This window comes from Alternaria metachromatica (genome assembly GCF_023757995.1).
Source record: "Alternaria metachromatica strain BMP 0045 chromosome Unknown scaffold_11, whole genome shotgun sequence".
In the NCBI taxonomy this organism is placed as follows: Eukaryota; Fungi; Ascomycota; class Dothideomycetes; order Pleosporales; family Pleosporaceae; genus Alternaria; species Alternaria metachromatica.
In genome coordinates this window covers 458,554-485,366 of record NW_026055502.1, presented here as the reverse complement: position 1 = coordinate 485,366, position 26,813 = coordinate 458,554, and the positions used below count along the sequence as shown (strand labels likewise).

Sequence of the window (26,813 nt, the reverse complement as noted above, 5' to 3'; positions counted from 1 at the left end):
GAACCACGCTTTGGGACGAAGAAGAAGGATATGGCTTACAGTATCGTCTGTTTAGGGAATTGAGGTATTAGGCGTTTGGTTGGTACAAGGCGACATGGGAAGATACCACTAACCCGCATAACACATTATTACTACCTAGGTATGCGCATAGTACTTGAATACTATTGATGATTAGACAATAACGCGACGTGTTATCTTAATGATGGATCAAAGATTGAAGACTCTGTGTAGACGCTGCGGCATGTGATTGAGCATTTGCACTACCGCCAACGATTGAGTCCGGGTGGGTGGGGGAGAAGGAGGAGGTGGTAGTGAAGGTCTCGTCTTCGATACATGCAATAAACATCTTATCGTACCAAAGACATAAACAAAGATTGATCTTCTGGAAGGACAGCTAGCGTCAATCGCTGCGGCTTGCGGGTCTTCGTAGATTCCCCCACGTGGGCGTATAGACCGTATATCGTGCATGAGATCATGACTCGTGCCGAGGCATCGTTATATGCCGCGTTGGTCTAGTAGCGCGACGTCAAGACTGCCTCTTTGCCACTAAAGTGACTTCCTTCTCTCCTTTAACCTTGAGTATAGCTTGGGAAACCTCGAAAATCCAATTTTCCAAACTCCAAACCAGTAAAAGTGTGATTTCCGATCACGTTCACAGTCATCGAGACCGAAGACCTGAGTCAACGCCTCCGCGGAACAACACCAACATGGACGCTTCGCCTTCAGCCTTGCTCAAGCTTCTGCTTCCCAAAACTCCGTTCCTATTGAAAACAGCACTATGGCACTCTCTATCCATGTCACCGACAAGCTCAAAATGGGATCTGAAGACGGAAATCACAGTCAACATGCTCCGCGACATGATGGGCCCCAACTCCACACCAACGCCCATCTCAAAGATGCAGCGTCTAACCTGCAAAGACCCCGGCGTCAAAGGCAAAATCTGGGTCAGCAAAGTTAAACTAGATGTACCACAAGAAGACGACATCCGCCAAATAATGTTCAAAGCCATCGACGACATGAGCACCGGAGGAGAGCAATGGACGAAGCCAGAGCAGCGCCCTCTAGAAGCAGAATGGGACGGCTACCGCGCCTCCGCAAAAGACGACGAACCCGAACCTGCCGACATGAGCGAAAAAGATAAATACGAGAACCTCATGAAAGAAACGACGAGCAAAGTCACACTCCTTTATTTCCACGGCGGCGCAATGTACCTTCTCGACCCAGCGACATCACGGCCCTTGACAGGTCGCCTCGCGAAAGAAACAGGCGGCCGCGTTTTCTCAGTGCGATACCGCCTTTCGCCGCAAGGCCCCTTCCCCTCCGCCCTGCTAGATTGCTTCACAGCGTACCTCTCCCTGCTGCACCCGCCCCCAGGCTCCTTCCACGACCCCGTCCCCGCCAGCGAAATCGTCTTCGGAGGCGACTCAGCAGGCGGAACATGCTGCACGGCGCTCCTCCAACTGCTCCTTCAAATCCACCGCAGCACGCCCGCTGGCCAAACCCCAACCGTCAATTTCCACGGCAAGCAGGTGGAAATACCTCTTCCGGCTGGTGTAGCCCTCGCGTCTCCTTGGCTGGATATCACGCGTAGCTTACCTTCTATCGAGGGCGCAGTAACATACGACTACCTCCCCCCGCCCAGCTCAACCGATGCAAGAGAATTCCCCAAAGACGAAGGCGTGTGGCCGGCGGACCCCCCGCGCGCAGATTTCTACGCCGAAGCAAGTGCGCTGATGCATCCCCTCGTTTCCCCACTCATCGCAAAAGACTGGAGCAAAAGCCCACCGCTATTCTTCTCCGTCGGCGAAGAAATGCTCAGAGATGAAGATGCCGTTATGGCGCAACAGTGCGTCGCTCAGGGTGTTCCAGTCGTGTGGCGCGACTTCGAAGCTATGCCACATTGCTTCGCCATGTTGCTCGAGGGTGTCCCAAGTAGCGCCGTGCATTTTAGCGAGTACGCCAAGTTCTGTAAGGAGGTTGTTGAAGAGAAGAAGATGGCGTGTAATGGTGTGTTTATCAAGGCGAAGACGGTTGAGAGGAGTGAGATGGATGTTAAGACGGGGTTGACGGATATCAAATTTGAGGAGGTGGAGGGGTATATGCAGAAGGGGAAGGAGAGGATCGAGAGGAAGTTTGCGAGGGGGCAGGATCCGGCGAGTGAGAGGCCGATGCTTTAGGCGGATGGTTGGGACTGTGGTAGGTAGTTGATTTTGGTGTGAATGGATGTGAGGGTTTTGTATATAGTGTTTCTTTTGGTGATATATCAGATTCTCTAGCCGGACTCCTACATCGAGTTCAACAAAGAAATTGCGTCGCCCGCTGCCAGGATGTAGCTCTCAACCTTTCAAATCTGCAACAGCAAAACTTCCCGTGTGTAGTCCACTGCACGTGTCTTGCTCCTAGTTCCATGAACCAAGGGTTCCAGATCTTTCCCCCTCTGCTCGATGGTCCTGTTGTAGTTGTTGTTATTCGTCACTATGGTCCAAATTTGGTTCGGGTACCCGAACCGGGTTTCCTCAGCACACACCCTTTTCTCCAACCACACAGAAGGCATCTATCATAGAACCTAACCAATAGAGCAAGCATTCATACAACTTCTTGTCGCAAGTGATAGCAAGATCTAGGATGCCAACTCACCTAACCAAAGTTAAGCGGCACGGTACTCCATCCCGTTCATGAACATCAAACTTTGGTCTTGAACTGTGTGGAGGTATATAAACCTACGCATCCCCCTCGCTTCCTTCCACACCAAACATTTCAGACTTAATCAACTTGATCAACTTCCAACTTCCCCAAAGAAACTTCAACAACCCCTCACCAACCCACCAACCACCACCGAGATGAAGCTCACAATCTCCACCATCCTCCTCACCCTCCTCACCGCTACAGCCCACCCACTGGCCTCACAAGCCGAACAGCACAGCAGTATATCCGGCACTCCGTGTTCGCTTGTAAACTGCAAATCCGCATGTTTCCTTGGTTCAGAGACTTGTCATGCGCTCTGCCAGGGGGACAAAGATGTAAGTTTTCTCAACCAACTAAGCTTTTTCCAACAAAAAAGATACTATGAAGAACAAAATTAACACAAGCCCAAAGCTCCCCCTCTGCGCCATCGGCACCTCACCCCCAAATTTCAGTCACATCCCAAACCAACGCAAGGACGTGGCTCGAGTACAACCGCCACCCAAACTTCGTATCCCAACACCTTACTGCTCCATCTACACATGCAGCAACATCTGCGACCCGACATGGTACAAATGGGCACAGGGAGCTCCAATGCCTCAATGGTGTGCGAGTTATTGTAATGATAATATCTATGTAAGTTGTTTTCTTTTCCCCTTCAGTATGGAGATATGGACTAACGGGTCATGATTATAGATGCCAATGTGTCCCGAGGGAATTGTACCGGTGTATAAGGACGTTTGAGAGAGGCTGTGTGTGCCACGAGGAGCAAATATCTGGAAGATAAAGGAGGTACCCAGGAGACAGAGATAGCATGAATACAGAGGAATGGATATATCACCTACAACACAACCCCTACCACAGCACACCCACTCCCTCACCGAACTTTCCTCACATCCTTCCCCTCACAAGCCCCACACCGCCTCACCCTCCTAATGCAAGTTCCACTACCAATACCATTACCACCCATCGGCAACTAACCCCCCTCCCTATCCTTCCCACTCCCCCTCCCACTCCTCCGCCTCGCCAACCCCCTCTCAACACTACTCTCCAAACTCGTCCCAATCCCCGAATCCGTAAACACACCCTCCCTCTCCACGCCCCTCGGCACAGGCTCTTCCAGTATGAAATCATCATCCTCTTCATCATCAGCCTCCTGCTCCTCTCTCGTAGGAATATCTTCCAGCCTAGTCTCTACCCCTTCTTCTTCTTTCGGACTGGGCGACCTATACGAGAGCGGTTGTTGGGAAGGGAGTGTGGGGAAAGTACGACTCGTGTCGCTGTACGGCGTGCCTGGTTCTGTGTTGTCTCCGTGTTCGAGTTTGGGGAAGGGTTCGCCTTCTTCTTTCTTGATTTTCCGTTGGTGCGCATCGTCCTGGGATGGGGGGTTGGGACTGGGACTGCTGAATAGCAGGGTAAAAACACCCCATGTAAAGAGCAAGACAGCCATTTCCATGCCCCAGAATGTGAGGATGCCGACTATGGCGCTGGTGAGCCAGTATCGGTACATCAACCAGCGGAACCCTTCTAATCTGGCGCTGATGCGTACGCTGGCGCGGTAGACTTCGAGGGGGAGTTTCGATCGTATTTCTAAGCGGAGTGAAGACGGTATGTTGCGGTATCCCGGTTCGAACATGACCGATTCCATCATGCTGATCTCAATGTGTTCCGACTCTGTGTGCCAGCCGATAAGATACAATGGCAGGCGCATGAGCCTGTAGATGATCTCGAGTATCCGGCTTCGGTACGTAAGAAGCACTGGTCTCCGACTTCTGGCTAGTACCGTGGGTGTCTCGCTCGTAGCACCTTCTGTGACGACCTTCTCCGCCGTGGCACCGGGTGTACCGCCTTGACTGTGGTCTTCGACACTCCACTCCTCATCCCAGCCAAGTAGATGCTTCACACCCTGGCCAATTGTTGTAGGGCCCCGAAATTCCAGCCCCACCATCCAGTTCCCCGCTTTTAGATTTGTATCGCTACGCGGAACTTCCATCTCGACGACGACGTCGTACTTCTGGCGGTCCACCAAGCCGGGTATGTTGGCGAGGCCATACGGCCATTTTGCTGGCTTGCCAGTCGGTACGCCATTTGATTGCGCGTTCGCATAGGGTATTATCGGACCGTGGTCGAATTGCAGGTATACGGGTACGGCGATGCCGCGCACGGGTATGTAGTTGTAGTAGAAGGACGAGTATGCGACGACTGCGAATGCGAAGAGGATGGTCGAGGTGATGAAGAGAAGGACCGTGCGGAGATAGGTTCGCAGTAGGGCTGGGGACGTCGCTATGCGGAGGGGGAGAAGGATGGCGTCCTACGTACTGGTCAGCATGCGTGTGGGATATGTGCAGGACTTGCTGCAGCAGAACGCGATGGCGCGCGTCGTGGGGTGGGTGTCTTACTGTTGCGATCTGAAGAAGTGACCTATCCTCGCGAAAGTCATCCTTGAGTTTCTCCATCGCAGTCTTGAGGGGACGGCTGGCTACATGGCTTGGTGTTGGCATGTCGAGCGCGTCGATCTTCACATGCGGGAGGAGCTGGGCCGGGGTGTGACGTAGGGCGCGCACGGACGACGCACCACGCTAAGCATCCCAGCCAGCATCCTGACATCCCGCCATGATTGCGCCATCATATGCAGGAACAGAAGGATGAACCTGTAACGGAGCCGGGAGTCGCTTGAAGATCTAGAGGCACATCAAATACTGTTGCAGATCACATGCTTGTTCACGATGAAGTTGATGAACACATTTCGATTAAGCAAGAAACTACCATTGCCATGCCGATAATCCTACACGATACATCCGTCCGGTTTAAATCCAAATACATAAGAGACCCGAATGCGATGTGACTGTGAGCCATCTATCGACCTCAACGCCATTAGGTCAACAGTCTGCCAAACTGTGAACCCAAACGCCAGAGGAAGCAGAACCCATACAGATCGTACTCGCAAAACACGTGGTATCATCCCAGAAAACCTTTAGCTCATTTGAAGAAAGCAACAAGACGAACAGCGAAGATCAACGTAGAAACACAGTGTACTTAACCAAAACGCTCCGACCAAACAAAGGAAATTCGTGAAGACGCAAATAAGGCTGCACTAGCCGGACGATGCCGTCGCGTTGCCGCATGGAAAGTTCCGCTCTAAGGCCAGGCACCTCGCTCAACTTTTATCCGGGACCGTCTAACAAAGATCCAAGGACTTTTGAGAAATATGCAAGTGCATGTAACGTGCGTAATAACAACATAGCCGCTGAAACAGCTAGAAGACAAAAGGTCATGGGTATCGTAATGTCGTCGGTACAGCCCCGTGGAAGACAACTGATGCTTCCATCCAGATACTCGTCGTTCCATCTTCCGATCTGCCGCATGTTGGGTTGTGAAGTGGTGATACACTCAGGAGAATTTTCCCATCTTAGGAGGTCCATGGGGTTTGGTGGGAGAGCCCATGACCGACTTTTGTAACCGCGATGTAGCCTTGGTGACACCGGAGAGGGGTGAGCTGCGGTTCATAGTCGTGCCGTTCTTCAAAGGCGATTTGGCTACTCTGTTTGACCGAGTGCGCTTTCGTAGAGGAGTTATCAGGGCCTCAGCGGACTTGCCAGATCGAACTGGGCGGGAAACGGAGGCGCGCGCCGCAGGATCCGATGGCAGAGAAGCAACATCGCGATAACGGTTCTGGTTGCTGCGGAAAGCGGTAACGACGCCACGGTCGAAGTGCTGAAGCATAAGGTCTGATGTAGCCCGTGCGCGTGCGTTGGGCGTGACAGAGGAAGGTGCCGCTGGGGTGGAGCCAGGATGTGGCATGCTAGAGCTTGCCGGTGTAGCCGGCACATCAGTAAAGTCGAACTCATCGTCGAACTCATCTCCATCGGTATCGTCGGTGTCAATCTCCAAGAAGTCGGCGAGGTTGAGGTCCTCATCGTATTCATCACTCGAAGAACCCTCCTCATCTTCGTCAACGAGGCCCATGTTACCGTTGGAAGAAATGCTTACGAAGGGATAGAATGCCTCCGGGGGACCAATGCTTTCGTTTCCAAAAGCAAAGTCGTTGCCCGAAGCAGACCCAAATATGCCAGTAAGCATGATGTCGGTATTGATATTGTTGTTGAAGACTTCATTGCTATTCTCGCTGTCGGAGGCGTTGAGCTGAGCAATGGAGTTCCGAGGACTGTTGTTGACAGTACCGCTCGTACTACTCTGGTAATCGGTCATAGGAATCCACGGAATCAGTACCGTGCGTGGACGGTAGAATGCAACAGCCTTGGTCGACCTGTTAGTGACAGCAATGGCTTGGTCAGACTCGTCGTGGATGAAGACGCCGCGAGTCGGCGGAATTTGGCGGCCAATCGGACGAGAGCTTCGTTGAAACGGCTTGGGTGTTGCAGCGCGTGAGCCAGGTGCTGAGGCCGGTCGCTGTAGAACAGAGTGCTTAGGAGTGTGCGGTAGTATGTCGGTACCAAAGTCTTCTTCGTCAGTGGTGTCACCAATGTCAGCTGATGAGAAACGTTAGTCATTGAGTAAAAGCAATTAAAGGGCACTACCATACACTCATAGCCACTGGATTCGCCAGATGACTCGCCATCGGATTCTTCCGAGTTATCGACTTGAGTGATGCGCGACTCGCCCTGCTCAAAGTCCCAGAACGAGGCGTCGGACTGCGGAGAAGCCATGTCTCCGTTGTCATCATCGTAGTCCATCTCAAGAAGTTGATGCAAACTGGGAGGAATCTTATCTTGATCCATGAAGAGATCAGGGAAGACACTGCTGTCGAGCTCTGAAGATTCCGAACTGGAACTATCTGATACTTGAACGTCGTCGTCAAAGCGGACGCGCTTGGCTGAGCCGTCTGAGAACTTTCTCTTGGCCATAGGAACAGGGGATGCAGGGAGAGCATCTGGCTCGAAGAAGGGAGTGAACCCATAGTCGGGAAGACTTGCCATGAACGTATCGTCTAATGGGACAGTGACATCGAAGATATTGTCGCTCAAACAACTCTCAAGACTGAGTCGTCGAGCATCACGATACTCATTGAGAAGGGTAGTAGCTTGTTGCTCTTCCTGGAGGATGTAGCTCTCTTCTTGTTGCTCCATCATCTCCATGTCGGACTCGTCATCGTCAGGGACGAGATTAACGCCGCTGTAGTCTTCATCGTCGCTCTCAATAGCGTTTTCATAGCTTACTTGGGGTTCGTCGTCCTCTTTGTAGGTTAACAGCGGTATGCTAGAGGCGGCGCTTAGTTTCCTAGCCAGCTTGCGGCGGGGAAACGACTCTTGGTCTGTGGAATCGTCACCAAACAGCACTGACGTGCTTGAGAGATTGCTAAAGGTGCGCTTCTTGTTGCTCATTAGTAGCTGGTTTACCGGGTGCTTGTTGGGCATGAGCACTGTCTCGTTCACGTCGTCTTCGGCGTGAGAATCGTCGTCATCTGCAGGCTCGACGCGGATAGAAGGGCGCTTTCCCTTGCCCTTGCCTCCCCTACGATAGCTATAGGGCATGGCCGGTACATCCGCATCCGTCTCGTCGTCGAGCTCGATGTCTTTGGCAGTGCTACTGTCCTCTTCGTCGTCGTCTTCCGCGGCACCTTCCGTAGCCGACTGGTCACCGCCGCGTCCTTGAGTACGGGGTGTGCTGCCTACGACTGTGTCTGGCGAGGCAGAGCGCTGGTCACTGCCGTTGGTGTTTGTAGTGGTCTCGTGTACGAGTTTGCGGTCTTGGTTGTTATGTCCACCGAGAGTAGGCGACCGAGCGTGCGTGTGGTGAGCCATGGTCGGTTATGTCTTTGAAGTTCGTCTTTGTAGTGATGGAGGCGTGGTGAAGGGTCGCGGGTGATGGTTACGAGTCGGGGTGGTGTCGGAGTGAGTGGCCGGTCGGACTATGGAATCGTGAGGGGTGATAGCGTTCGTCGGCTGGATCTTTGGTGTACTGAGGGGAAGGACTGGCGAACTATGCTGAGCCCTTGGTGTTTCGTCGATCTTCAAGCGTTGAGCAAGTAGTAATGACAATGATGGTGTTTTGCGGCGCAGGCCAGACGATTGCCAATTGGTTGAGACGAGATTGCGCAGGGGATACTGCACGCAGTCGTAGTATTGGTATCGTCGTAGAGGTTGAAATTCCGTGAGCTGTCGGGCTGATGCAGCCCATGGGCGGGCTGCACCAGGAGTTTAGAGCTCAGCGAGTGCCTGCGGCATTGTCTCGACGATGTTAGGGGTATGGATGTGGTTATTGTGTGTTTCTGGTATGTTTCTGTGTGACTTGAACGTCTTTGGGCTGGTGTGGAGAGAGAATGCGGGCGAGTGAGAGAATATGTTGATAAGTTTTAGTTCGGCACTAGCGTAGAATCGCAGTCCGAGCGTCTAGTTCCTTGCGCGCAGCGATGACTCCATATCCAGCACCAATGAACAGCCCCGATGCGACATGCAAGTCAGCCAAAGACATGGTGCTCTATACACCTAGCGCAACGTATCTCGTAATTTCTTCTTCAATTGCCTCTCCAGCGCAGTCCTCCAACGCCTGTCGCGTGCCCCTCACCAAGAAATTTTGGTTTCTCGCCGAACTAACCCCACTGAAACTAACTTGGACGTGCGCAGTGCGTGCAGCGATGAGGCAACACGGGGCTAATACACGGTAACGGCTTCAGCCTATTGGTTGGCTGTAAGACGCAGGCCCCGGGTTTGCACATGCTGCGACGAACAGCACGACGCAGAGAGTAGATTACCGCTGCCCGTCTTCTCCTTACATCGTCATCTTTAATATCCGCTCTAGCAAACCCATCAAGACGAAATTTGCGCCTACGCGACCCCGACCTCGCGATGCGATCGTGATCTGCCAAAACTGGAGTACGCTTGACGTCGCCCGGCATTGTGCCCCTCCAGATGCACCCATATCGATACGCACTGGGCTGGTATTGACGTTGGCGCCCGCTGGCAAAGAAGCGGTGAAGAGGTGCAAACGTAGCCGGCGCCTCAAACAGTAAAGGTACAGCAACTTGCGGGCCGCTCCTGCTTGTCACAATGCAGGTGTCTGTCCCTGAGACACTCGTCTGTGTATCGCACATGTGAATTAATTACCTCCAGGGCTTGCTCTGATCTTCCTCTTCCGTGCAATGACTATGGAGCCTTCTCCGCTGAACCGCTTTGTTTATTTTGGACACCTTGCGTTAACTTTTGCGTCAACTTTTTTTTGTGAGGCTGAGCTTTACCTTGCTTGGGGTGCATTGGTGGGCCGATCCACTGCGTTCCGGTTGGGTCGAGTTTCTTCGAGCCCGGAGCTAGGATTCAATACCCAGATCTTCGACAAGTCACATGTGCATATGCTCTTCATTGGCTACTGGGCGTCCGCGCATGTACCTGAAGAGTAAATATTTTGTTAGCATCCACGTACATCCAAACTTTGTAGGTGTCAAGACTGCACCGTGTGGTTGCGGACGACGATAATTACGACCATTACATAATATGTCAAACTTCATGTACATGCTTGGGTACGCCCAAGTTCTGCTGTGAGCTTACGCCCGAATACAGAAGACATGTAGAGAAGAGACTTCCACCGCCTCCACACCTCCTCCCGGCTGCCTCCCCCACCCACCCTAGACTTTCTTTCTCGAGCTTACTGCACGATCTTCAACATGTCATATGTGCATATACTTCTATTGGCTGTCGGGCGCTCCCCATTGGCCCGCGGACACCTACACACGGAGTACATACATGCAAAGCAGGTTTTTCATTGGTCTAACCACCCAAGTATACCCCAGACGCTAGCTATTGCAGCGGCACACCATCTAGTCGATTTTCGTAGGTGCAGAGAGGCCCGTTATCAAAAGACAACATTTCCTTTTGTTGGGTTGTTGACTGCAACGTTGTCGGTCAAACCAGCAGATGCCCAAAGGTCGGTCTGGCCGAGCCGCCGTTGACATGGCTTTGCTTGGTACAGGGTGGAGTACCTGTGGAGCCTAGAAGCGACGAACACACTCAGGGTTTGTGGTCGGAAAATCTGGATCACGCGCAACATATCTTCACTTTCTTCAACGGGGTAAACTCGACAAGGGGTCCCCATACTTTTAGATGTCATCATCTTTGGGCCCATGCTTCTTCGAGGTAGCATTACGCAAATGTATGTATGTACAAGAGTCCGGTAGGCTATATGCAAGTGGCCGAAATAGCGGACTTCAAACGCTTAGCTGCTCTCTGTCCCTGGAAGGACACGTGAGCCGGTTACGGTGTAGTTGCGATTGGTCAATGCGGCAGTAAGCAGCTCACGTGTTCTCTCCCAGTGTCGGCTCGGCGCCTTCGACGTTGAAGATATCTTTAGGCGAGGCAGGAGCCTCAAGCTTGGCAAGCGGTGCAAGACTGCCTAGACCACGAATGATATCCTCGTGATCGAAGCCCAGATTGTACAGCATCTGCGCAGCCCACTTGAGCGTATCGTGCAGTTCTGCACGCGTGGCCTCAGATAACCCGTTGCCACGTCCTTCCTCGAGCTCCACCTCGTTTTGGACCTTCCGAATGATGGCCCAGATCGTCTGTCGATTAGGGTGGATTCGCCCCTGTAGGATGAGCGTGGCGCCACCATCCTGGACAATCTCAATGTCTTCTGGTCGATCTTCGTATTCTTTGCTCTTGGTGACGCGATATTGTGGCACTGTGGGTAATCCACCAGGAGCTCTGTAGGGCTCAAAACTCTTGCGTGACTGGTGACACCATATCTCGACGATCTCTTTGCCCTTGGCACTGCCGTATCCGTCGAGCACACCGCTTAGTACGCGGTTGAAGTCATCTGTGGAAAGATTGACTGCTTGACGGGACGAGAATGAAAGGAACCGGGCGCAGTAATCTTTCCACTCATCATCTACAGTTGATAGTATGGACAGTGTGCAGTACAGTTCCTCGCGGATGTTGCTGAGTATCATCTGTTCCCATGCAAAGAGCAGTCCAGTGAAGCAGTCCTGAGCACGTGTCTTTGCTTCGTGGGGACCATTTGAGGTTCGGAGAAGTTCTGCAGCAAAGCTTGAGATGATGATAGGTCGCGGCCTAAACGTAGATGCTTCTTCCACATACTTTTGCATGCCTCTGATGGTATCCCAGTTCTGAAGCTTGATCTGAGAACACAGCAAGGCTATCAAGATTTCAGCCGGCATACGCTGCTGCTGGTGCTTCTCGTTCCAAGTTCCAGCGCTTTTGATCACGTCCAAGACGAGTTCGTTTTCCCCAGCCATTGTGCCAAAGCGAACAACGGATGCGGACATGCTGCGATGACTGTGCAGCTCCCGACCGATAATGGGCCCGTCCAGATCATCGGAAAACAGCAACCAACGGCCCACGTCGTACATCTTCGACTCGGTAACCAGATCCAGCAACCGCGCGAGGAGAGGTATAGGAATCTTGTTTTCAAAAGCTGGGAACTCCACTGGCGGAAGATGGCTTGTGAACGGCTCGTCTTGTCGTAACTGCGGACTATTTCGAAGGATTTCGAAGAACTCCTGTACAGACTTTTGTTTGTTGTCATCTGTATGTTGTTGAAGCATGGACAATGTCGTCAATGCTCCCTGGATGTCACCGTTATTGATGAAAGCACGCATGGCCCGGTGCAATATGCTGAGTGGAATAGTGGTTGGCTCAAAGAAGTAGGGTACCTCGGTACTTGAAGAAGCAGATGCGTTGGCAGCGCCTACCTCAGTGCCGAACCCTGGAGCCAGCTCGAAGATGCGCAAGAGCAGCTCGGGTCGCTTCTCTGGTACGAAGCCGCCGGACTCGATAAGCCGGACCATGATGGAATCCCAAGCTGAGGAACCGAGACTTAGGTTGTTCCTGTCTAAGAAGTTCTTCAAGGTTTTGATAGAAGCGACTAGGCTCTCTGGTGTAGCACCACGAGCTCCGACTCCCAGTCGCATCTGGTTGACGAGCCCATCGACAAAAGCCGTAACGACTTCGCTGCTTATCGTCCTTCGTGTTCGGGCGCGGTCTTCTGCACGTGGCAAAGCATTCCCGCTCATCGGAACCAAGTTCCATGGACTTGGTGGTGCTGGTTTTTTCTGTTGCTCTGCTTCCATGATCTCCCTCCAGCTAATAAGCGCCCAGCTGCGGTCCCCTTGCTTCGCTGCCATCTTCTCCAGGATGTAAGCACCATCGAGTGTCCAACCCCCGTGTAAACATGACCACAAACAAAGCTCTAGCCATAGCTCCGGAGCCACCTCTGTGACCTGAACCTTGTAGCGGGACCCAGGTATCTCATGGCCGAGGAAGTAGTGGGCATTTGCGCGATCCTTGGCAGTCTTGACGGAAGCTTCGTGAGCATTCCAGGTGGCGTCAGACAGGGCTGTCAAGATCTTGGTCGAAAGCATGTGAAGGGTCGGAGGTTGTTGAAGTGCATGCTTGTCCAGGGGATTTCGATATGTGTAGACTGAGTCAGGCATGAAACCCAGATGGTGCAGGTAGGCAATCATCTCCAAGACACGCGGCATGACAGTCTCCTGCCCGCTACGGTCTTGCTCCGCAGCTGCCAATATCATGTGCCCCAAGCTCCTCCACAACTGTCCAAGGGCTCGCTTGACAGGGACGTGCGGATATCGGATCGACTCTGGAGCGGATGTTACATCGTCTAGGGTACGCTGCAGCTTGCGATTCGGAAAGGTTCGTTGGAGGCGCATAGGACTTTCAGTTAGCTCCTTGATAGACCGGTGCTCTTCTCCTTGCAAGACAGCGTTTGCATACTCCTCGAGGTTTTCAGTGAGGTCGTTCGAGCGTTTCCCGTCCTCCGTGAGCTTCCTGACCATCCAGATGACCGTTGGCCATTTCCCCGCCTCCAACCCAAGGTAGCTCAGAACGTCCACAGAGGCATCCTGGGCCTTGTTGATGAAAAGGGCGAGGTCGAGTGACGTTATCGGCTTCTCTGGGTTCCCATCGGTCTCTTGCCGCAAGTAATTGGGAAGGAATGGCTCAATGGCAGCGAGCCATGTGTTGACATCATCACGGACCTCCCGAGGTGGGTAGGGTATGCATGAATGAATGCGTTCCTTAGGCTTGGGTGGATATACTGGAACAATCACATCTTCTCCATCTTGCGTCGAAAGCTGGCTTGGTGACTGAGCATCTGTGGGGCGGCGTTTCCCAGATGTGAAGGTGCGCTTCGAGCGTCTACCGAGGGCGGGAACGAGGAAGGCGGCGACAGAACAGGGCGCAGCGATGCCACGAGGGTTCGGACGGAAAGCCTGTGAGAGGGCGCTGCGAAAACATGTATGCGCAGCGCTCATTGAGGGGTGGCGGGCGAGGGGTGAGGGTGAATGCTCGTGCCAGCGGCATGTCTTGACTTTTTCCGACTGGGATCATGACGAACTGCACTCTCCAGATCCGAGACGCGCTAAAGTGACGGACAGGGATCAGCGCCCGAGCTCCAGGCTGCCTGCCACTAGCGCCCCCCCCAGTGACCTCACGCGTCGACCCGCGCAAACATTTCGCGACATTTCCAGCAGTTGAACCAAGACTGGACACATTGACCGTCGCAGCCTAAGACGTTCGCATACATAAGCGACTACTTCCGCGCGTGTTCGCAAATTATTGCAGCTCAACCCCTACCAACCACACAGCACACTGACGTACCGCGACTATGGGTGTCTATCGCGTCGGTAAGTACTCAATAATCCCAAGTCCTACGCAGTCAACCGTCTACCTATCTATGAAATATATACTGTTTTACGCAACTCCGGACTAGACTAACCATACATTAGAGGTTTCCCCTAACAACCGCGCTGGCTGTCAAGTCAAGGAATGCAAAGAAGCTGGCTCAAAGATCACAAAGGGCCAGTTCCGCTTTGCGGTTCAGGTCACCATCCATGAGCATGTCAGCTGGCAATACCGCCATTGGTAGGTCTGCCATTCTCTGTCTTCCAGCAAATTTACTGATGTGTCCAGGGGATGCGTTACCCCCAAGCAGATCGAGAACCTGATCGAGGTGTCCGGAGGCGACACTGACATGGTCGACGGCTACGACGAGTTGCCTGCAGAGTTCCAGGAGTCGGTCAAGTTCGCGCTAGAGAACGGCCACATCCCAGATGCCGACTGCACGCATGTAAGTATCTTCACACCATCTCAACGAAATACTCAGACTCAGCTTTACTGACATCGTCAGCCTAAGGATGTTGAATATAACCGACCAGGCGCTAAGAAGCCTCGAGCGAAGAAAGCCAAGAAGGCTGACGACGAGGACGGCGATGACGCGGACGAGAAACCTAAGAAGAAGCCCGCAGCCAAGGGCAAGAAGAACGCCGTCAAAGACGAAGACGAGGAGGACGCGCCTGCGCCAGCCCCGAAGAAGCGCGGCCCCAAAGCCAAGAAGGTCAAGGATGAAGAGGAGGAGGATGCGCCAGCTCCCGCCCCGAAGAAGCGTGGTCGGCCAGCCAAGAAAGAGGTCGCTGAGGAAGAAGACGGCGGCGAGGAAGAGGCAGCTCCTCCGGCCAAGAAGGCTCGTGCCAGCGGCAGGACCAAGAACGCCCCCAAGTACAACGACAGCGAGGACGAGGCCCCTGCCCCCAAGAAGGCCCGCGGCAAGAAGGCTGCGCCCAAGCAAGAGCCGGTAGATGAGGACGAGGATATGGCTGAGGACGCTCCCGCGCCCAAGAAAGCCCGAGGCAAGAAGGCTGCTGCCGCCAAGGTCGAGCCTGAGGCTGATAGTGACGTCGAGGAGGAAGCTCCCGCGCCTAAGAAGGTCCCCCAGAAGAGGTACGTTTCATCGAACGAGACACCAGTATGTTCATGACTAATTGTTCATAGGGGCCGCAAGAAGGCTGTCGCAGCCGACGAGTAAATTCCCCTCGCACGAAGAGCAGCACGCGTTACCGAACAATCTTGTCAGTCCGTATCGAGGCGTTAGCGGGGTGTCACGGGGAGTGTATTGTTGAAACAGTAGAGATACCCAGGAGAGCGTCGTGTTTATGAGGAAAAGTTGTGTTTCGTGGGATCAGGACAAGTACAATCCTAGTGTTGGCAGGCCGTTTCTTTGGGTCGGTATCACAATGGTTGTTCTTTGTCTCCTCATGTTATCGGTGTCTGTTTCGTTGCTGTATTCCTATACTGAATTGAGGTCCGTACATGACCTACTACTTATCCAGTTTGCATCTCGCTTGTATGTCTGTGTATGTATCGTACAATGTGTTTTCCCTTCCACATGTGTTCCATTCCATTACCACGTCAATCATTCCCTCTTTCCATACTTTCCTTATCAGAGTAGTCGATGAACCCCATCAGCTGACTCCCATCACGCCCTCAACTTCTCCATCTCCTCATCCTTCATCCTCGCCCAGTCCACCATCACCCTCCCATCCTCACACTCAATCGTCGGAAACAAATCTTTGAATCCAGCGCCGTTCCTAGCACGCTCTGTTATGTATGTATGTACTACATCCTGACCGTTGCACGACTCGGAGTGGATTGGACAACGGGCGGTGAAGACTGCGTTCTCAGTATCGGCACCACGATCCGCATTGACACCGGTGTCGTTGCCCTCCGTCTGCTCGTCAGGCGAGGGAAACGAGAAGACAGGTCGAGGCGTCGAAGATGGGTTCGCGGCGTTGTAAGCTTCGTTCAGGGCTTTCGAAGCGGCGCGCGGTCGACCGGTGTTTAGCGGTTTCTTCTCGGCCTGGACGATGTAGCTGGGAGATGGAACATGGTCGATGAACGCGGGGAAAGAAGATGTATCTGGTGCACGGGCCGGTGGGAAGCTGAATGGCAGTGTGGTGTCGCGCTGCTGATCTGAGCCTCCACGTAAACCGACGGGTACCTGTCCGATGGGAGTCTGCGCCCTCGATGACTGAACACTGCTCGCCGGATGTCCACCACCCTCTTGTCTAGCAGGGGCATTCAACTCATACCCCGTATCGCCCGTCTCATAATCCCTCTGCGCCAACCCCCTCAAATACACCGCACTCTCCTTCGACCGATAGTCAGGTGCACGGAACGGACTATTCTCCCTCGTCTGAGCCCTGGACTTGCGAATTACATCAGGATGACCTAGACCATGGAGATACAAACCACTTCCACCACCGTCATCAGGCGAAGTATCTCGTGGACTGCTACTCCGAAACCTAGACGGCGTGTGCGAGCGTGACGAGAGCCTAGATGGCGAAGGAGTAGGCCGACGTGAAACAGTTTCTACGAAGGCGGAAATATCGGAGGGATCCATCCAGCCCTGTGACACGGAGAGGTTGGCTACCATGTCTTCTTCTTGCCATTGTGGAGCGTGGTGAGGCGCAGTTCCACTTCCACTTCCTCCTTCGGCAACATCTGTGAGCGGGCTTAGGGATCGCCGGATCCCTTCCGCGGCTAGGAGCTGGTTCAAACGTGAGGTGCTCGCTATGGGTCGGAGTGAGGTATGGCTTTGGCCGTTGCGGATGCTGAGACCGTGCTGGTGGGTTGGCGATACGGGGCGTGAGACGAAGGGCGTGTTGTCTACGGAAGCGTTGCGTGAACCGGGGGCGGAGTACGCGAGGTAGTGGCCGCGGTCGTGCGGTGTGTAGCTTGTTGATGGGAAGAAGCTTTGTGAAGAGTCGCTGGTGGTGGGAGGAGCTTCGACGGTGCCGATGCGTGGGACGTTGGCTGAGGAAGATGAGGTACGGTGAGGTGGTGCTGGTCGAGAGCGAGAAGTGGATCGTGAGCCGAGGTTCGAAGATACTTGTGAGGGTACTAGCAGTCTCGTGAAGGATGGGACACGTGAAGGAGCCTGACTGGGTAACGGGTCCTGCGCGCTTGCCTTGGGGGTTACAGCAGCATCAATGTCCTTTGCGCTGCCTTTTAGAGTCTCAGTCTCGACCTTGCTTCCCGTCTTCCTCTCTCCGGCTTTCTCCTCTTCCAGCGCCTTCTTCGTCTCTTGCTTCTTGATCTCCTCCTGCTCCTTCTGCCATTCCCACTCGTGAACACAAGACCTCTGCAAAGCAGCAACAGTGCTTTCAAGAACGAGATCCGGTTTCTTGGAATCGTAGAGCGGTGCTTGGTCTGTAACGACCCCTACGATGTTGATGCCCTTTTTGGTCGAGAAGGGCACCGGCTCGATCGGGTTACCGACGGGATAGGCGTAGATGAAGTGGCCTCGGTAGTGGTACGCGACGCCTGTTTCGAGCGTGTGATCGCCCTTTAGTCCGGAGATGAAGACGCGCTGCTTGGTAGCTTTGATTCGGGCTGCGCGCTCTACGATGCGATCAGTATAGAGATCTTGTGCTGTAAGCGGGTTCGACCAAGCTTGGTGACTACTTCAGGAAGTAGCGATCGTTACATCATACTCGCTCGACGGAACTTAGGAGCTTACCATTTGCGATAGTCTTTGCATTTCCTCTCCCCGCCATCGTTGCGCTTGCTCAGACGGGTAATCGTGTGCGTTGGCGGTGGGTTGTTACGTGATGTCACAACAGCGTCGCGACAATCGCAGATGCAGATTGAGAAAGTGACAGCACCAAGTCACGGAAGTAGCGCGGGTACATCACACGGTTATTCCTTTATGACAATCAGGCAGTTTGGTGGTGATCGCAAGTGACTTGCGATCCACGTATGACCCCACAGCAAACGGCAGCTGAGCTAAGACCATGCGGGAAGACCCTGCGTATGAGGTGGTGAAAGTGAAAGCGAACATTTCGATTGGGTTGGCGGGTATAGTAGGAGAAGGCACCTCGAGACATAACGATAGTAAAGAAGGTTGCTTGCAAGGGTCAACACGTTGCTGGTCGGATATCCAGAATAGGCAGGCGCGAAAGATGGGGAAGGGTTCAATGCTCAATGAGCAGAATGGTGAAATATCATCTTACAGAGCTCGTCAAAGTACGCCTATGATAGTAGATATGCTTACGACATTCAACGCTCCGTGCAAATGTCAGTTACCAATGATGAACATTGGACAGCGTCCGGAAAAGTGGATAATAAATATGGACTACACAAGCATGGAAATGAGACGATAGTTCAAATAAATGGGATATCAATTTGATGAAGACACGCTATTAACTTCCTGCTCTTTCTTCCTAGGGTATCACACTCTATCGGGTAGCAGAGGTACCGTCAGAGCCATCGGCAGCAGCACCAAGACCCTCCTCATCACCAGGCTCGGTGTAGGTGCCAGACTTCTTGGTGGCTCCACGTGTGCGTTCGTCGAGGATGTTGCTCTTGTCGATGGCGTCCTTCTCATCACGTTCTAGATCACGTTAGTATGGTACCAACTATGACTGTTGGTGTACATACCGAGCTGAGCGTCAGAGTCACCACCGTTTGTGTACTCGGTCGCCTCGACAGGCGCCTCGTCGTTCTGAACGGGAATCTCGGTCTGGCCAGTACGGGACTTGTAGTCGTTGTCCATGGCGTTGCCGTTGGGGATCTCGCTGGAGCTCATGATGATGGTGTTGATGTTGTTGGTTTGGGTAGTGGATGTAGTGGTGGAAGTATTGAAGACGAGAGTAGTTGATTGAGATGTGATGATGTGTTGATGTAGAAGAAAGAAGATGGGATTACCTCCTTATGTAGACGATGTGAACAGAGATGCTACGTCATGGTGTAGGCCATGTCCTCTCAAGCCTCTGATGCAACAAGGTGTTCGAAACGATAGGGAGGCAGGGCCGCGATCTAGATCCCATACCGCGATCACAGTTATGACCGCATAGTCCAGAATGCCATACTGCCCTCCACAAAGCGCCACACCAGCATGGGATTGATGTGCACTGGAAAGGGGATAGGCATATGGCGATCCGGGAAGCGGGTCCCTTCCTAGAGGCGGGAGCTGATTGCGCTTGTCGGAGGTATGCGATGCAATGACTAGCAGACGTGAGAGTCGCCGCGTCATACTGTGGTGGTGCTGCAGGCCAATGCAACGCATTTCACACAGCCGTCCACAGTTCCTTCTCTTTCTGGATGACTGGCAGTGCGCGAGTGCTTCTACGGTGCCATTGATGCTATGCAAAGCCACGCAGACGTCAATACAGTCTATCATGACAATCCACAGGACTGCGTCATACCTCCACAATGGCACGGGGAATGAACACCCGTCATGCAAGGAACAGCACGATAGCCCATGGACCCAGAGCTAGCATCGCACCTGCAGCCGAAAGAGGGTGACAGTCGACGTCAACACAAGCGTAGCGTCAGGGGATTGTGGAGCCTCTTGTCTGAGCTACAGATTGGCGAGATCGATCGTGCATGAGATATCGGATTGTGTGCAATGTCGATGACGCTGGAGGCTGGAAGTTTGTTTTGAGATGGCTGGTCGACGTTAGGTGGGAGCACTGACGCGAGACGCGACATCGCGACGTCACGACATCACGATGGCCCAGAAGCGACTTAGCCTGCGTTAGGGGTAGGGATACGAGCAGTTGAGCGACCACATCATCGCATTCAAGATGCACATGCATTCTCTTTTAGCGATAACTAGGACGCTAATACTGCGTGCATGCGCAGTCGTGCTCTAGGTAGGTCAAGGGTGAATATACGCAGAACCCTAGCTAATTGCATGGTAATCCATTGTCGCAAGTAGGACGTCGCATTTCCAAGGCGTCACATTGCAGTCCACAGAGATTATGATTTTCAAAGCGTAACCATGAGTTTGTCCCTATCCAAATAATACATAGCAGAATAACTACGCCAAAGATGCACAACGTTTCTCAGATAATACAGCTACGATCATTCTACGCACTGGCTCCGGCATCGACCGCAGTTCCGCTCTCGCTCGTGTCCTTCTTCGCCTCCTCGGTCTTCTTCGCGGCAGCCATTTGCCATGCTGGGATAGCAGCGCGTCCCGGCGAGGGCCTACCGTACGCAGGGAGAGGCTTCTCGGTGGCAGCGTTAGGAGTGGGCGCGGGCGTTGCGCTACCATTTGTCTGGGTCTCGGTAGCGCTCGTGCCGTTGGTCTGCTCACTGGGCGCAGGAGTAGACGACGGCTGGGGTGTCGATGCCGAAGCAGCGGGTGTGCCGTTTGTGTTGGGTGTCTGCGACTGCGCTTGTCCGTAGTAGCCCGAGGTGCTCTGTGGGCGTGGTGGTGCCGGAGAGCTCATCCTGTTGCCAATCAACGTCTTCAGGCTCTTCAGCTCAGTTGACAGCTCCTGCAGCCTCTTGTCGGTGGACTCCTTCTGTGAGTCCAATGCCTTCGGAATCAAGTCCCTCAAGCCGCGGACGTCATCCTCGATACGTCTGTTGTCGTCTCCCTGTCTCTTCGACGACTCCTTGAGGCTCGTCAGGACACTCTCCACCTCGCCAAGCGCGTCATCCAGTCTTGTTGTCCGTGCCTCTTCCGATGCCTTGAGAGCGGTTGTGTCGGTGTTGAGTTGCTCGAGGAGATCGAACGCGCGCTTGAAGGATTCGTCGACTGAAGCCTTGTCTTGCTCCAGCTGGGGTTGCGTAGGTGGTTGTATCAGGGGTAGAACGTATCGTTTCGCTGTGAAGTAGAGGCCGTAGCCTACACCGCCCATGACGGTCGCCATGATGAAGTAGTCGCGCCAGTCGCGTTTCGGCGGTCTGTATCTGTCAGCATCGGAACCGGACGTAGGTAATCTCTATGCTTACTCCGGGGGCGGCGGAGGCGGTTGCCAGTATTGTTGGGGCGGATAGCTCCCATACGGGGCTGCCGGTGGTGGTCTGTACGCATTGCTGGCTACTGCGGATGTCTGGGGTGGAGGCGATGAAGCATAACTGGGGTCTTCGGCTGCACGCGCGAGCGAGACATCGACTTCTTCTTGTGTGAGGTTCTTGGACTGCAGGAAAGCGATGCGCTTCTCAAGGGGTGCGCTGGCAACGGACGGGTCCTGGAGGACTGGCGGCTGTTAGTGTCGTCGCGTAGAACGTGTCGTGCGTCAACCTACAAGACACCGCCGACTGTATTATATCCTCGCGGACCATGTTGACTGCACGATACGCAATGCCAGTAGCACGCGCAGGTCGAAGTTGGTGATGGAACTGGAGAGTCGCGAAATGACGATCCGAAAGCTGGAGGCGGGTATGCCTCGGCTCCTTTAGATCGGCGGTCGGTTCCGCCTTGTCTCACGTGGCACGCCGACCGCAACTCTTTGCCAACTTCGACTCTGCGATGCGAGACGTCCCAACTCCAGATTATGACTTTCCATCACAACATGCCCTGGCCTATGGTTTTGAATACACGCGATAATGGTCGTCTACACTATATCGTAGTATGTCCACGGCAGAACGGTCAGCCTCCACCGACAAACACGGTACTGCGGTGACGCATCAGACGCTCTAGCGAATTCATCAAAGGCTGTACACTAACTTATGCCACTGCTCCGTATCTCGATCACGTTATTATCCCTTACTTCTTCTCCTTGTAAACCTCGGATTACTTCGCCCGCCACGGAGTATCTGCAATGCTTGGACTCAGCAGGTAGGCGGAACAAATATCGTGTCAGTGAAAAGAGAGCGTGGATACATTATGGTCTCATTCCATGTTCTGTCAATGCCTCGAGGTCATGTCCCTTATAGGACGTGGCAGACAGCACGAGAAAAAGATCAGATCATCAAGCAAGCTACCGAGAACCATGGTTGCGATACACTCCAAGGCTGACATTCGACACGCGATAGCATGCAAGCTACCCGAGCTTCAGAATATCGCTTCACACCTTGGACGTGTGTACTTCGATTTTCGGTGTTTTCAATCGTCGCACTGTGTCAACACGATTTCTTTGTAGTTTTGTCAGCTTTCAGGATCACCGTTTGATCACGTCTATCAATCGCTCTGTGCTCACATGGTCCACATAGCGCAACTCTTCCGTGCCCGGCCAGTTAAAATACTGCACGCGCCCTCATATGAAGATTCGCTCATTGGTTGTTCAGGGGCCCTATGAGCGCGCGGTACTTGGTCGTTTCGAAAGTGAAGGCGTGTACTGTGCAGAGCTCAGGCTTTCTCTGCGGTGCATTCGCGGCCTTCACTTCATTGTGAATGGGGTTAGAGACAAACGGATAATTTCGCTCCTCAACCAATCTCACATTGCTTGATTTCTCATTCTAGCTCCTCCAATCTTTCGCACATCTTCAGGGATTGCAGCTATCATCTAACTCAGCGACATCATGGACCGAACGAACATTATCGACGACAACGAAGTCGCGCGCGCCATGAACTTGGCTACGCCGAGGAAAGGCAAAGGAAAGGGTAAGAAAAAAGCTCCTGAATCCCACGCGAGCAGTCCCCCAAAGCAGAAGAGTACTGCGAGGGCAAGGGCGAAAAGTGCGACCCCAGCTACACCTTCCACACCGACGCGGGCTTCTGGGGCTAGGTTCTACGAGGCGAACGGCTTGAAGATTCCACTGTACAACAAAGACGGCTTGGGCAACAAAAAGAGGCCGTACGCTCGCTTGTCCAAGGGTCTGCTCAAGTACAGCGTGGACGACTTACTTGATATTGTAGAGCAGTATGCAGGCGCGGAGAAGAGGCAAGAGCTGAAGGACGAGGGACTAGCGAAATCAAGGCTCGCGAACTGGATCGAAGAGAAGGAGACACTTGCTCTTGGACGCAATCCGAAGTCGACATTATCTAGTAGGTTTCTTTCTCATCGCATTGAATGCGCGCAGGTATACTGACAGTCTAAGTCGCAGATGACAAAGAAGAAACCGATGATGCTGATGACGCCGTTTCCTTCCCAGCCCCCACCACCCCGACATCTTCCAGTGTGAGAACACCAATACAGGGCAATACACCCTCTACACCCGTCAACAGAAAACATGACTCGCCAATTACGATCAAAGACAGTAGTACCTCCCGTCAATCTAGTCACCGGAAGAGGAGCGCACCTGATGAGCCACCGGACGGCCGGCCACACGCAAAGTTGCAGAAGCGTGACGCACTGACAAACACGGCTGCTATTAATACTGGACATTCGGCTGAGGATGAGTTCACAGGCACCCTCGTCGACTACAACATACCGACGCTTTCGCAAACGGAAAGGCAAACATCGCTATATAACACCAAAGGGTCCCGCCAAGATGCTTTCATGCAGGCCACTGGCATGAATCCTTTGGATCCCGACCGCTCTTCGATAATCATTCGCGGACGTAATGAGGATCGCGTGCTCACAGCGACATCTGGCAAAGGGTATCGCAAGGGCGAGACGTACTTCCATGAGACCACAAGTAAGTAACAGCTTTTCTTTGGATACTCCTGATGCAATGCGGGTTGTTCCATTCGCTGCGCACTTCTTCACAACCATCGGATACCTCCCGGGGCGGTCCAAACATAGATTATCTCGGCTGTTCACTCCGCTTGCTCCATACAGCACACCTCGCTAACACGCTACCTAGTACCACATCGCGCTCCCAAGTCGCACCAATCTCCTTCCGTTTCATATCTGAAAGAAGGAGACCACGGACGCAAAGGTGACTTCCAAGCCGACAACGACCGGCACACGGGCGTGGGCCATCAATTTGAACCGGTCGACTATCTCAAGTGGTCAGAGTTCAAGAACTTCCGCAGCACGATTTACGAGCAGTTTCCACACTATCCGAAGCCGAACCAGGGGATAACAATCGACCTTGAGACCAAGGATACATGGGATGCATGGCAAATTTGGTACGATGAGTTCACAAAGAAGTACCCTGGCTATGCCGTCAATCACTTGTGGCCTTGTGGCTGCGAGAAGGTGAGAGACGAGGATGAGAGTGAGGAAGAGTGATGGTGAAGGAGATATCTATAGGCGCACTGGAAGCATGTCCTTCAATTGCTATGTGGGAGCCTGCGGCATGCCAAGGATGTATAGGTCGCGAGTGGTAACAATGTAGGCTTTCATTGTACCTAAGTATGCTTACAAACTTCACCTCGATGACTCGAAACGCTAGTCACCCCACGCTCATATCTTATAAATGCCTCACAATGCTAAAATATTGGTACAAGACTCCTAGTCTCCTACTCACAGTGTCTAGGCTCAAGATTCCTTACAACACTCGCTTACCTCTCCCGCAGCGCCTCACCAATCGAGATACCCACTCTACACAAAGGGAGTTTTAAAACTGAACAGGTCTGCAGACTACATCAAGTCAAAAGCGTGCAGAGTGGGTGACACAACGTCAACGTAGACTGCAGGGTATTTAGTTTTTTCTTACAATGCGTCTGAAGCTTGAGATGCCGCAGCAAGAGACCCCCAAAGAGGACGTCCGACCGCGCAAAAGACCGATGCCGCGCAAAGCAGAGATGAAGGCAGCAGAATCAATCAAAGCAGCAGATCAAAGCAAGCTCGAAATCCCTCAGCTCGACATCTCCAAAGAGGAATCGCGCAAGCTCAAGCTCCGAAAAGCCGCTGCAAAACGCTGGGTACCCAATCTTCAAAGGCCCCCGCCTCAGCTAAAAGAGATCAACGCTGCCTACAACAATAAGCTTATGAGGCATTACACCGACGGAACTGCAGCACCGTCAGACAACATCATCAGACCGCCAATCAACAGGTCCGCCCGTGTCGACGCTTTACTGGCAACGCTCCCACTTCAACCGGAACAAAAGCTGCCAAAGCCACTCAGTCAAATACAAGCCGAGCACCGCGAACAAGTCAGAGTTGCCGCACTTTTGGAGCCAAACAGGAAAATCACAGAAAGTGCGTACGCCAAAGAATTAGCGAAGGAAGCTTTCTCGTCAAATGGAAAACCTCGTGACCGCAAAAGTCTCAAGCGCAAGAGGAAGGCGAAGACGAGTGGGTTCGCGGAGTCCACTGGGCAGGATGGAGTGTGATGAGTCAGGGTGCGGTGGTGGGCTCCGAGTCGAGCGGTTGATGAGCATATTACGACATTGGGTTGGGGACTGCGGCATTTGTTTTGGGGAGTACGGCGTTTGGGCTCAGTGACTGCGACGATTGCCGCTGGGAAGCATTGCGATTATTTTAAGGGTTTGGCTGATTGGCGGTGTTGGGGTAAAAAAATGTAGACTAGTCAAGGCAACTATGGTACTTGATTACACATAAGGGTCCACTTCGACATTTGTGACCAGTGATAAAAAGTGTATATGGTAGATACATGTAGTACTCCCGCGCGACGCAACCATGGTACCAGATATTGTTGTACGTGAGTGTCCACTTCGAGGTCCTCGGCCAGTGATGTAGGATGTATATGGCAAGAAATGTAATATCTCAGCAATGCAACTATGGTACTGCTATGACTAGTTCTGCTTACCATGTGTGCACTTTGGTTTCCATGCGCGCTCACATATTTTATACCGAGCTAGCGGTATAGATAAATTATGTCCATGTCCATTTCCAAAGACCATACCATCACACCAAACCTCTACATCAAAATTCCGCAAAGAGAGTTGAATCCCAATTAAACCAACCAACACCAATACAAAACCGTAAAATCAAGCATCATGAAGCATTTCCTCTCGCCCGGCCGCATGGTCGCAAACTCGCCTCCTCAAATGGGTGAGGAAGCATCACCACCCACCACACCATCAGCCGCGAAGCCCAAACGTAAATGCCGCCTCATCATCCATCCCCCCAAAACACCATCGCCAAAGAAGCCCAAGCGTGGATGCCGCCTCACCATTCACCCACCCACGCAAAACCATGCCAAAACCCAATACCTCCCAACACCCCAATCACTCCTACAGCCGCCGCCAAACACCAGCGCAGCGCAGAAGAAGAAACCCTTCTTCAAACATTTCAGAACGCGAGCGCAACTACGCACACCCGCCAATAAAACCTACTATTTCCCCACCGCGCAGAAAGCCAGAAATAACATACGCAATTCCCACTTTCTGGAGTCAGTGAAACTAGGTGTTACGCCGCTCATCCACAAATGTGAAGACATGGGCGATCTGGGACTCAGTGGCGTGGAGTTGGATGATGAAGAGAGAGGGGCGAGGGGCGAGCTGGAGTTTGGGACTGGCTTGAAGGCAGAGATGGAAGAGGATGATGTGAAGAGGGGGAAGATGGCTTGGTTGAAGGAGAAGTTGTGGGGGAAGGGGACTTGGGCTGTTTGTAGTGGGAGGGAAGAGGAAGAGGAGATGGAGCGTGAGCTTATGTGCTTGGCGAGAGCGGCGGTGCCGCTGATGGGTGCCGGGCATGAGGATGAGATGGAGATTAACGGTGGACCTTCGATGAAGACAGAGATCCCAAATATGGGTGACCATATGGGTGACTTCTCGGAGGATGATGTTCGATGGTTAACAGGCTTGGGGGTATGAGGGCTCATGAGATTTGATGG

General features: G+C 53.0%; 11 protein-coding genes across 11 annotated transcripts; 5 read left to right on the top strand and 6 right to left on the bottom strand.

Annotated features, from left to right (window-relative positions):
* Positions 1-707: 707 nt before the first annotated feature.
* On the top strand, positions 708-2,177 carry J4E83_005609 (uncharacterized protein; the record flags this gene model as incomplete). Its single annotated transcript, XM_049332527.1, has 1 exon — positions 708-2,177. One exon carries the CDS (start codon positions 708-710, stop codon positions 2,175-2,177), a length of 1,470 nt encoding a protein of 489 aa, XP_049188335.1.
* Positions 2,178-3,658: 1,481 nt separating this feature from the next.
* Positions 3,659-5,138, bottom strand: J4E83_005608 (uncharacterized protein; the record flags this gene model as incomplete). The annotated part of the gene is made up of 2 exons (XM_049332526.1): positions 3,659-4,993; positions 5,082-5,138. The coding sequence occupies 2 exons, from the start codon at positions 5,136-5,138 to the stop codon at positions 3,659-3,661; spliced, it is 1,392 nt and encodes a 463-aa protein (XP_049188334.1).
* A 934-nt stretch (positions 5,139-6,072) lies between these two features.
* Positions 6,073-8,444, bottom strand: J4E83_005607 (uncharacterized protein; the record flags this gene model as incomplete). Its single annotated transcript, XM_049332525.1, has 2 exons — positions 6,073-7,172; positions 7,226-8,444. 2 exons carry the CDS (start codon positions 8,442-8,444, stop codon positions 6,073-6,075), a joined length of 2,319 nt encoding a protein of 772 aa, XP_049188333.1.
* Positions 8,445-10,927: 2,483 nt separating this feature from the next.
* On the bottom strand, positions 10,928-13,921 carry J4E83_005606 (uncharacterized protein; the record flags this gene model as incomplete). Its single annotated transcript, XM_049332524.1, has 1 exon — positions 10,928-13,921. The coding sequence occupies one exon, from the start codon at positions 13,919-13,921 to the stop codon at positions 10,928-10,930; it is 2,994 nt and encodes a 997-aa protein (XP_049188332.1).
* A 353-nt stretch (positions 13,922-14,274) lies between these two features.
* On the top strand, positions 14,275-15,471 carry J4E83_005605 (uncharacterized protein; the record flags this gene model as incomplete). The annotated part of the gene is made up of 5 exons (XM_049332523.1): positions 14,275-14,293; positions 14,396-14,531; positions 14,580-14,736; positions 14,797-15,386; positions 15,438-15,471. 5 exons carry the CDS (start codon positions 14,275-14,277, stop codon positions 15,469-15,471), a joined length of 936 nt encoding a protein of 311 aa, XP_049188331.1.
* A 450-nt stretch (positions 15,472-15,921) lies between these two features.
* Positions 15,922-18,001, bottom strand: J4E83_005604 (uncharacterized protein; the record flags this gene model as incomplete). The annotated part of the gene is made up of 2 exons (XM_049332522.1): positions 15,922-17,846; positions 17,965-18,001. 2 exons carry the CDS (start codon positions 17,999-18,001, stop codon positions 15,922-15,924), a joined length of 1,962 nt encoding a protein of 653 aa, XP_049188330.1.
* A 681-nt stretch (positions 18,002-18,682) lies between these two features.
* On the bottom strand, positions 18,683-19,032 carry J4E83_005603 (uncharacterized protein; the record flags this gene model as incomplete). Its single annotated transcript, XM_049332521.1, has 2 exons — positions 18,683-18,837; positions 18,885-19,032. The coding sequence occupies 2 exons, from the start codon at positions 19,030-19,032 to the stop codon at positions 18,683-18,685; spliced, it is 303 nt and encodes a 100-aa protein (XP_049188329.1).
* A 1,285-nt stretch (positions 19,033-20,317) lies between these two features.
* Positions 20,318-21,524, bottom strand: J4E83_005602 (uncharacterized protein; the record flags this gene model as incomplete). Its single annotated transcript, XM_049332520.1, has 3 exons — positions 20,318-21,143; positions 21,192-21,438; positions 21,488-21,524. 3 exons carry the CDS (start codon positions 21,522-21,524, stop codon positions 20,318-20,320), a joined length of 1,110 nt encoding a protein of 369 aa, XP_049188328.1.
* A 1,179-nt stretch (positions 21,525-22,703) lies between these two features.
* J4E83_005601 (uncharacterized protein) lies at positions 22,704-24,301 on the top strand (the record flags this gene model as incomplete). Its single annotated transcript, XM_049332519.1, has 3 exons — positions 22,704-23,169; positions 23,223-23,762; positions 23,931-24,301. The coding sequence occupies 3 exons, from the start codon at positions 22,704-22,706 to the stop codon at positions 24,299-24,301; spliced, it is 1,377 nt and encodes a 458-aa protein (XP_049188327.1).
* A 428-nt stretch (positions 24,302-24,729) lies between these two features.
* On the top strand, positions 24,730-25,347 carry J4E83_005600 (uncharacterized protein; the record flags this gene model as incomplete). The annotated part of the gene is made up of 1 exon (XM_049332518.1): positions 24,730-25,347. The coding sequence occupies one exon, from the start codon at positions 24,730-24,732 to the stop codon at positions 25,345-25,347; it is 618 nt and encodes a 205-aa protein (XP_049188326.1).
* Positions 25,348-26,025: 678 nt separating this feature from the next.
* Positions 26,026-26,793, top strand: J4E83_005599 (uncharacterized protein; the record flags this gene model as incomplete). The annotated part of the gene is made up of 2 exons (XM_049332517.1): positions 26,026-26,029; positions 26,063-26,793. The coding sequence occupies 2 exons, from the start codon at positions 26,026-26,028 to the stop codon at positions 26,791-26,793; spliced, it is 735 nt and encodes a 244-aa protein (XP_049188325.1).
* Positions 26,794-26,813: the final 20 nt, after the last annotated feature.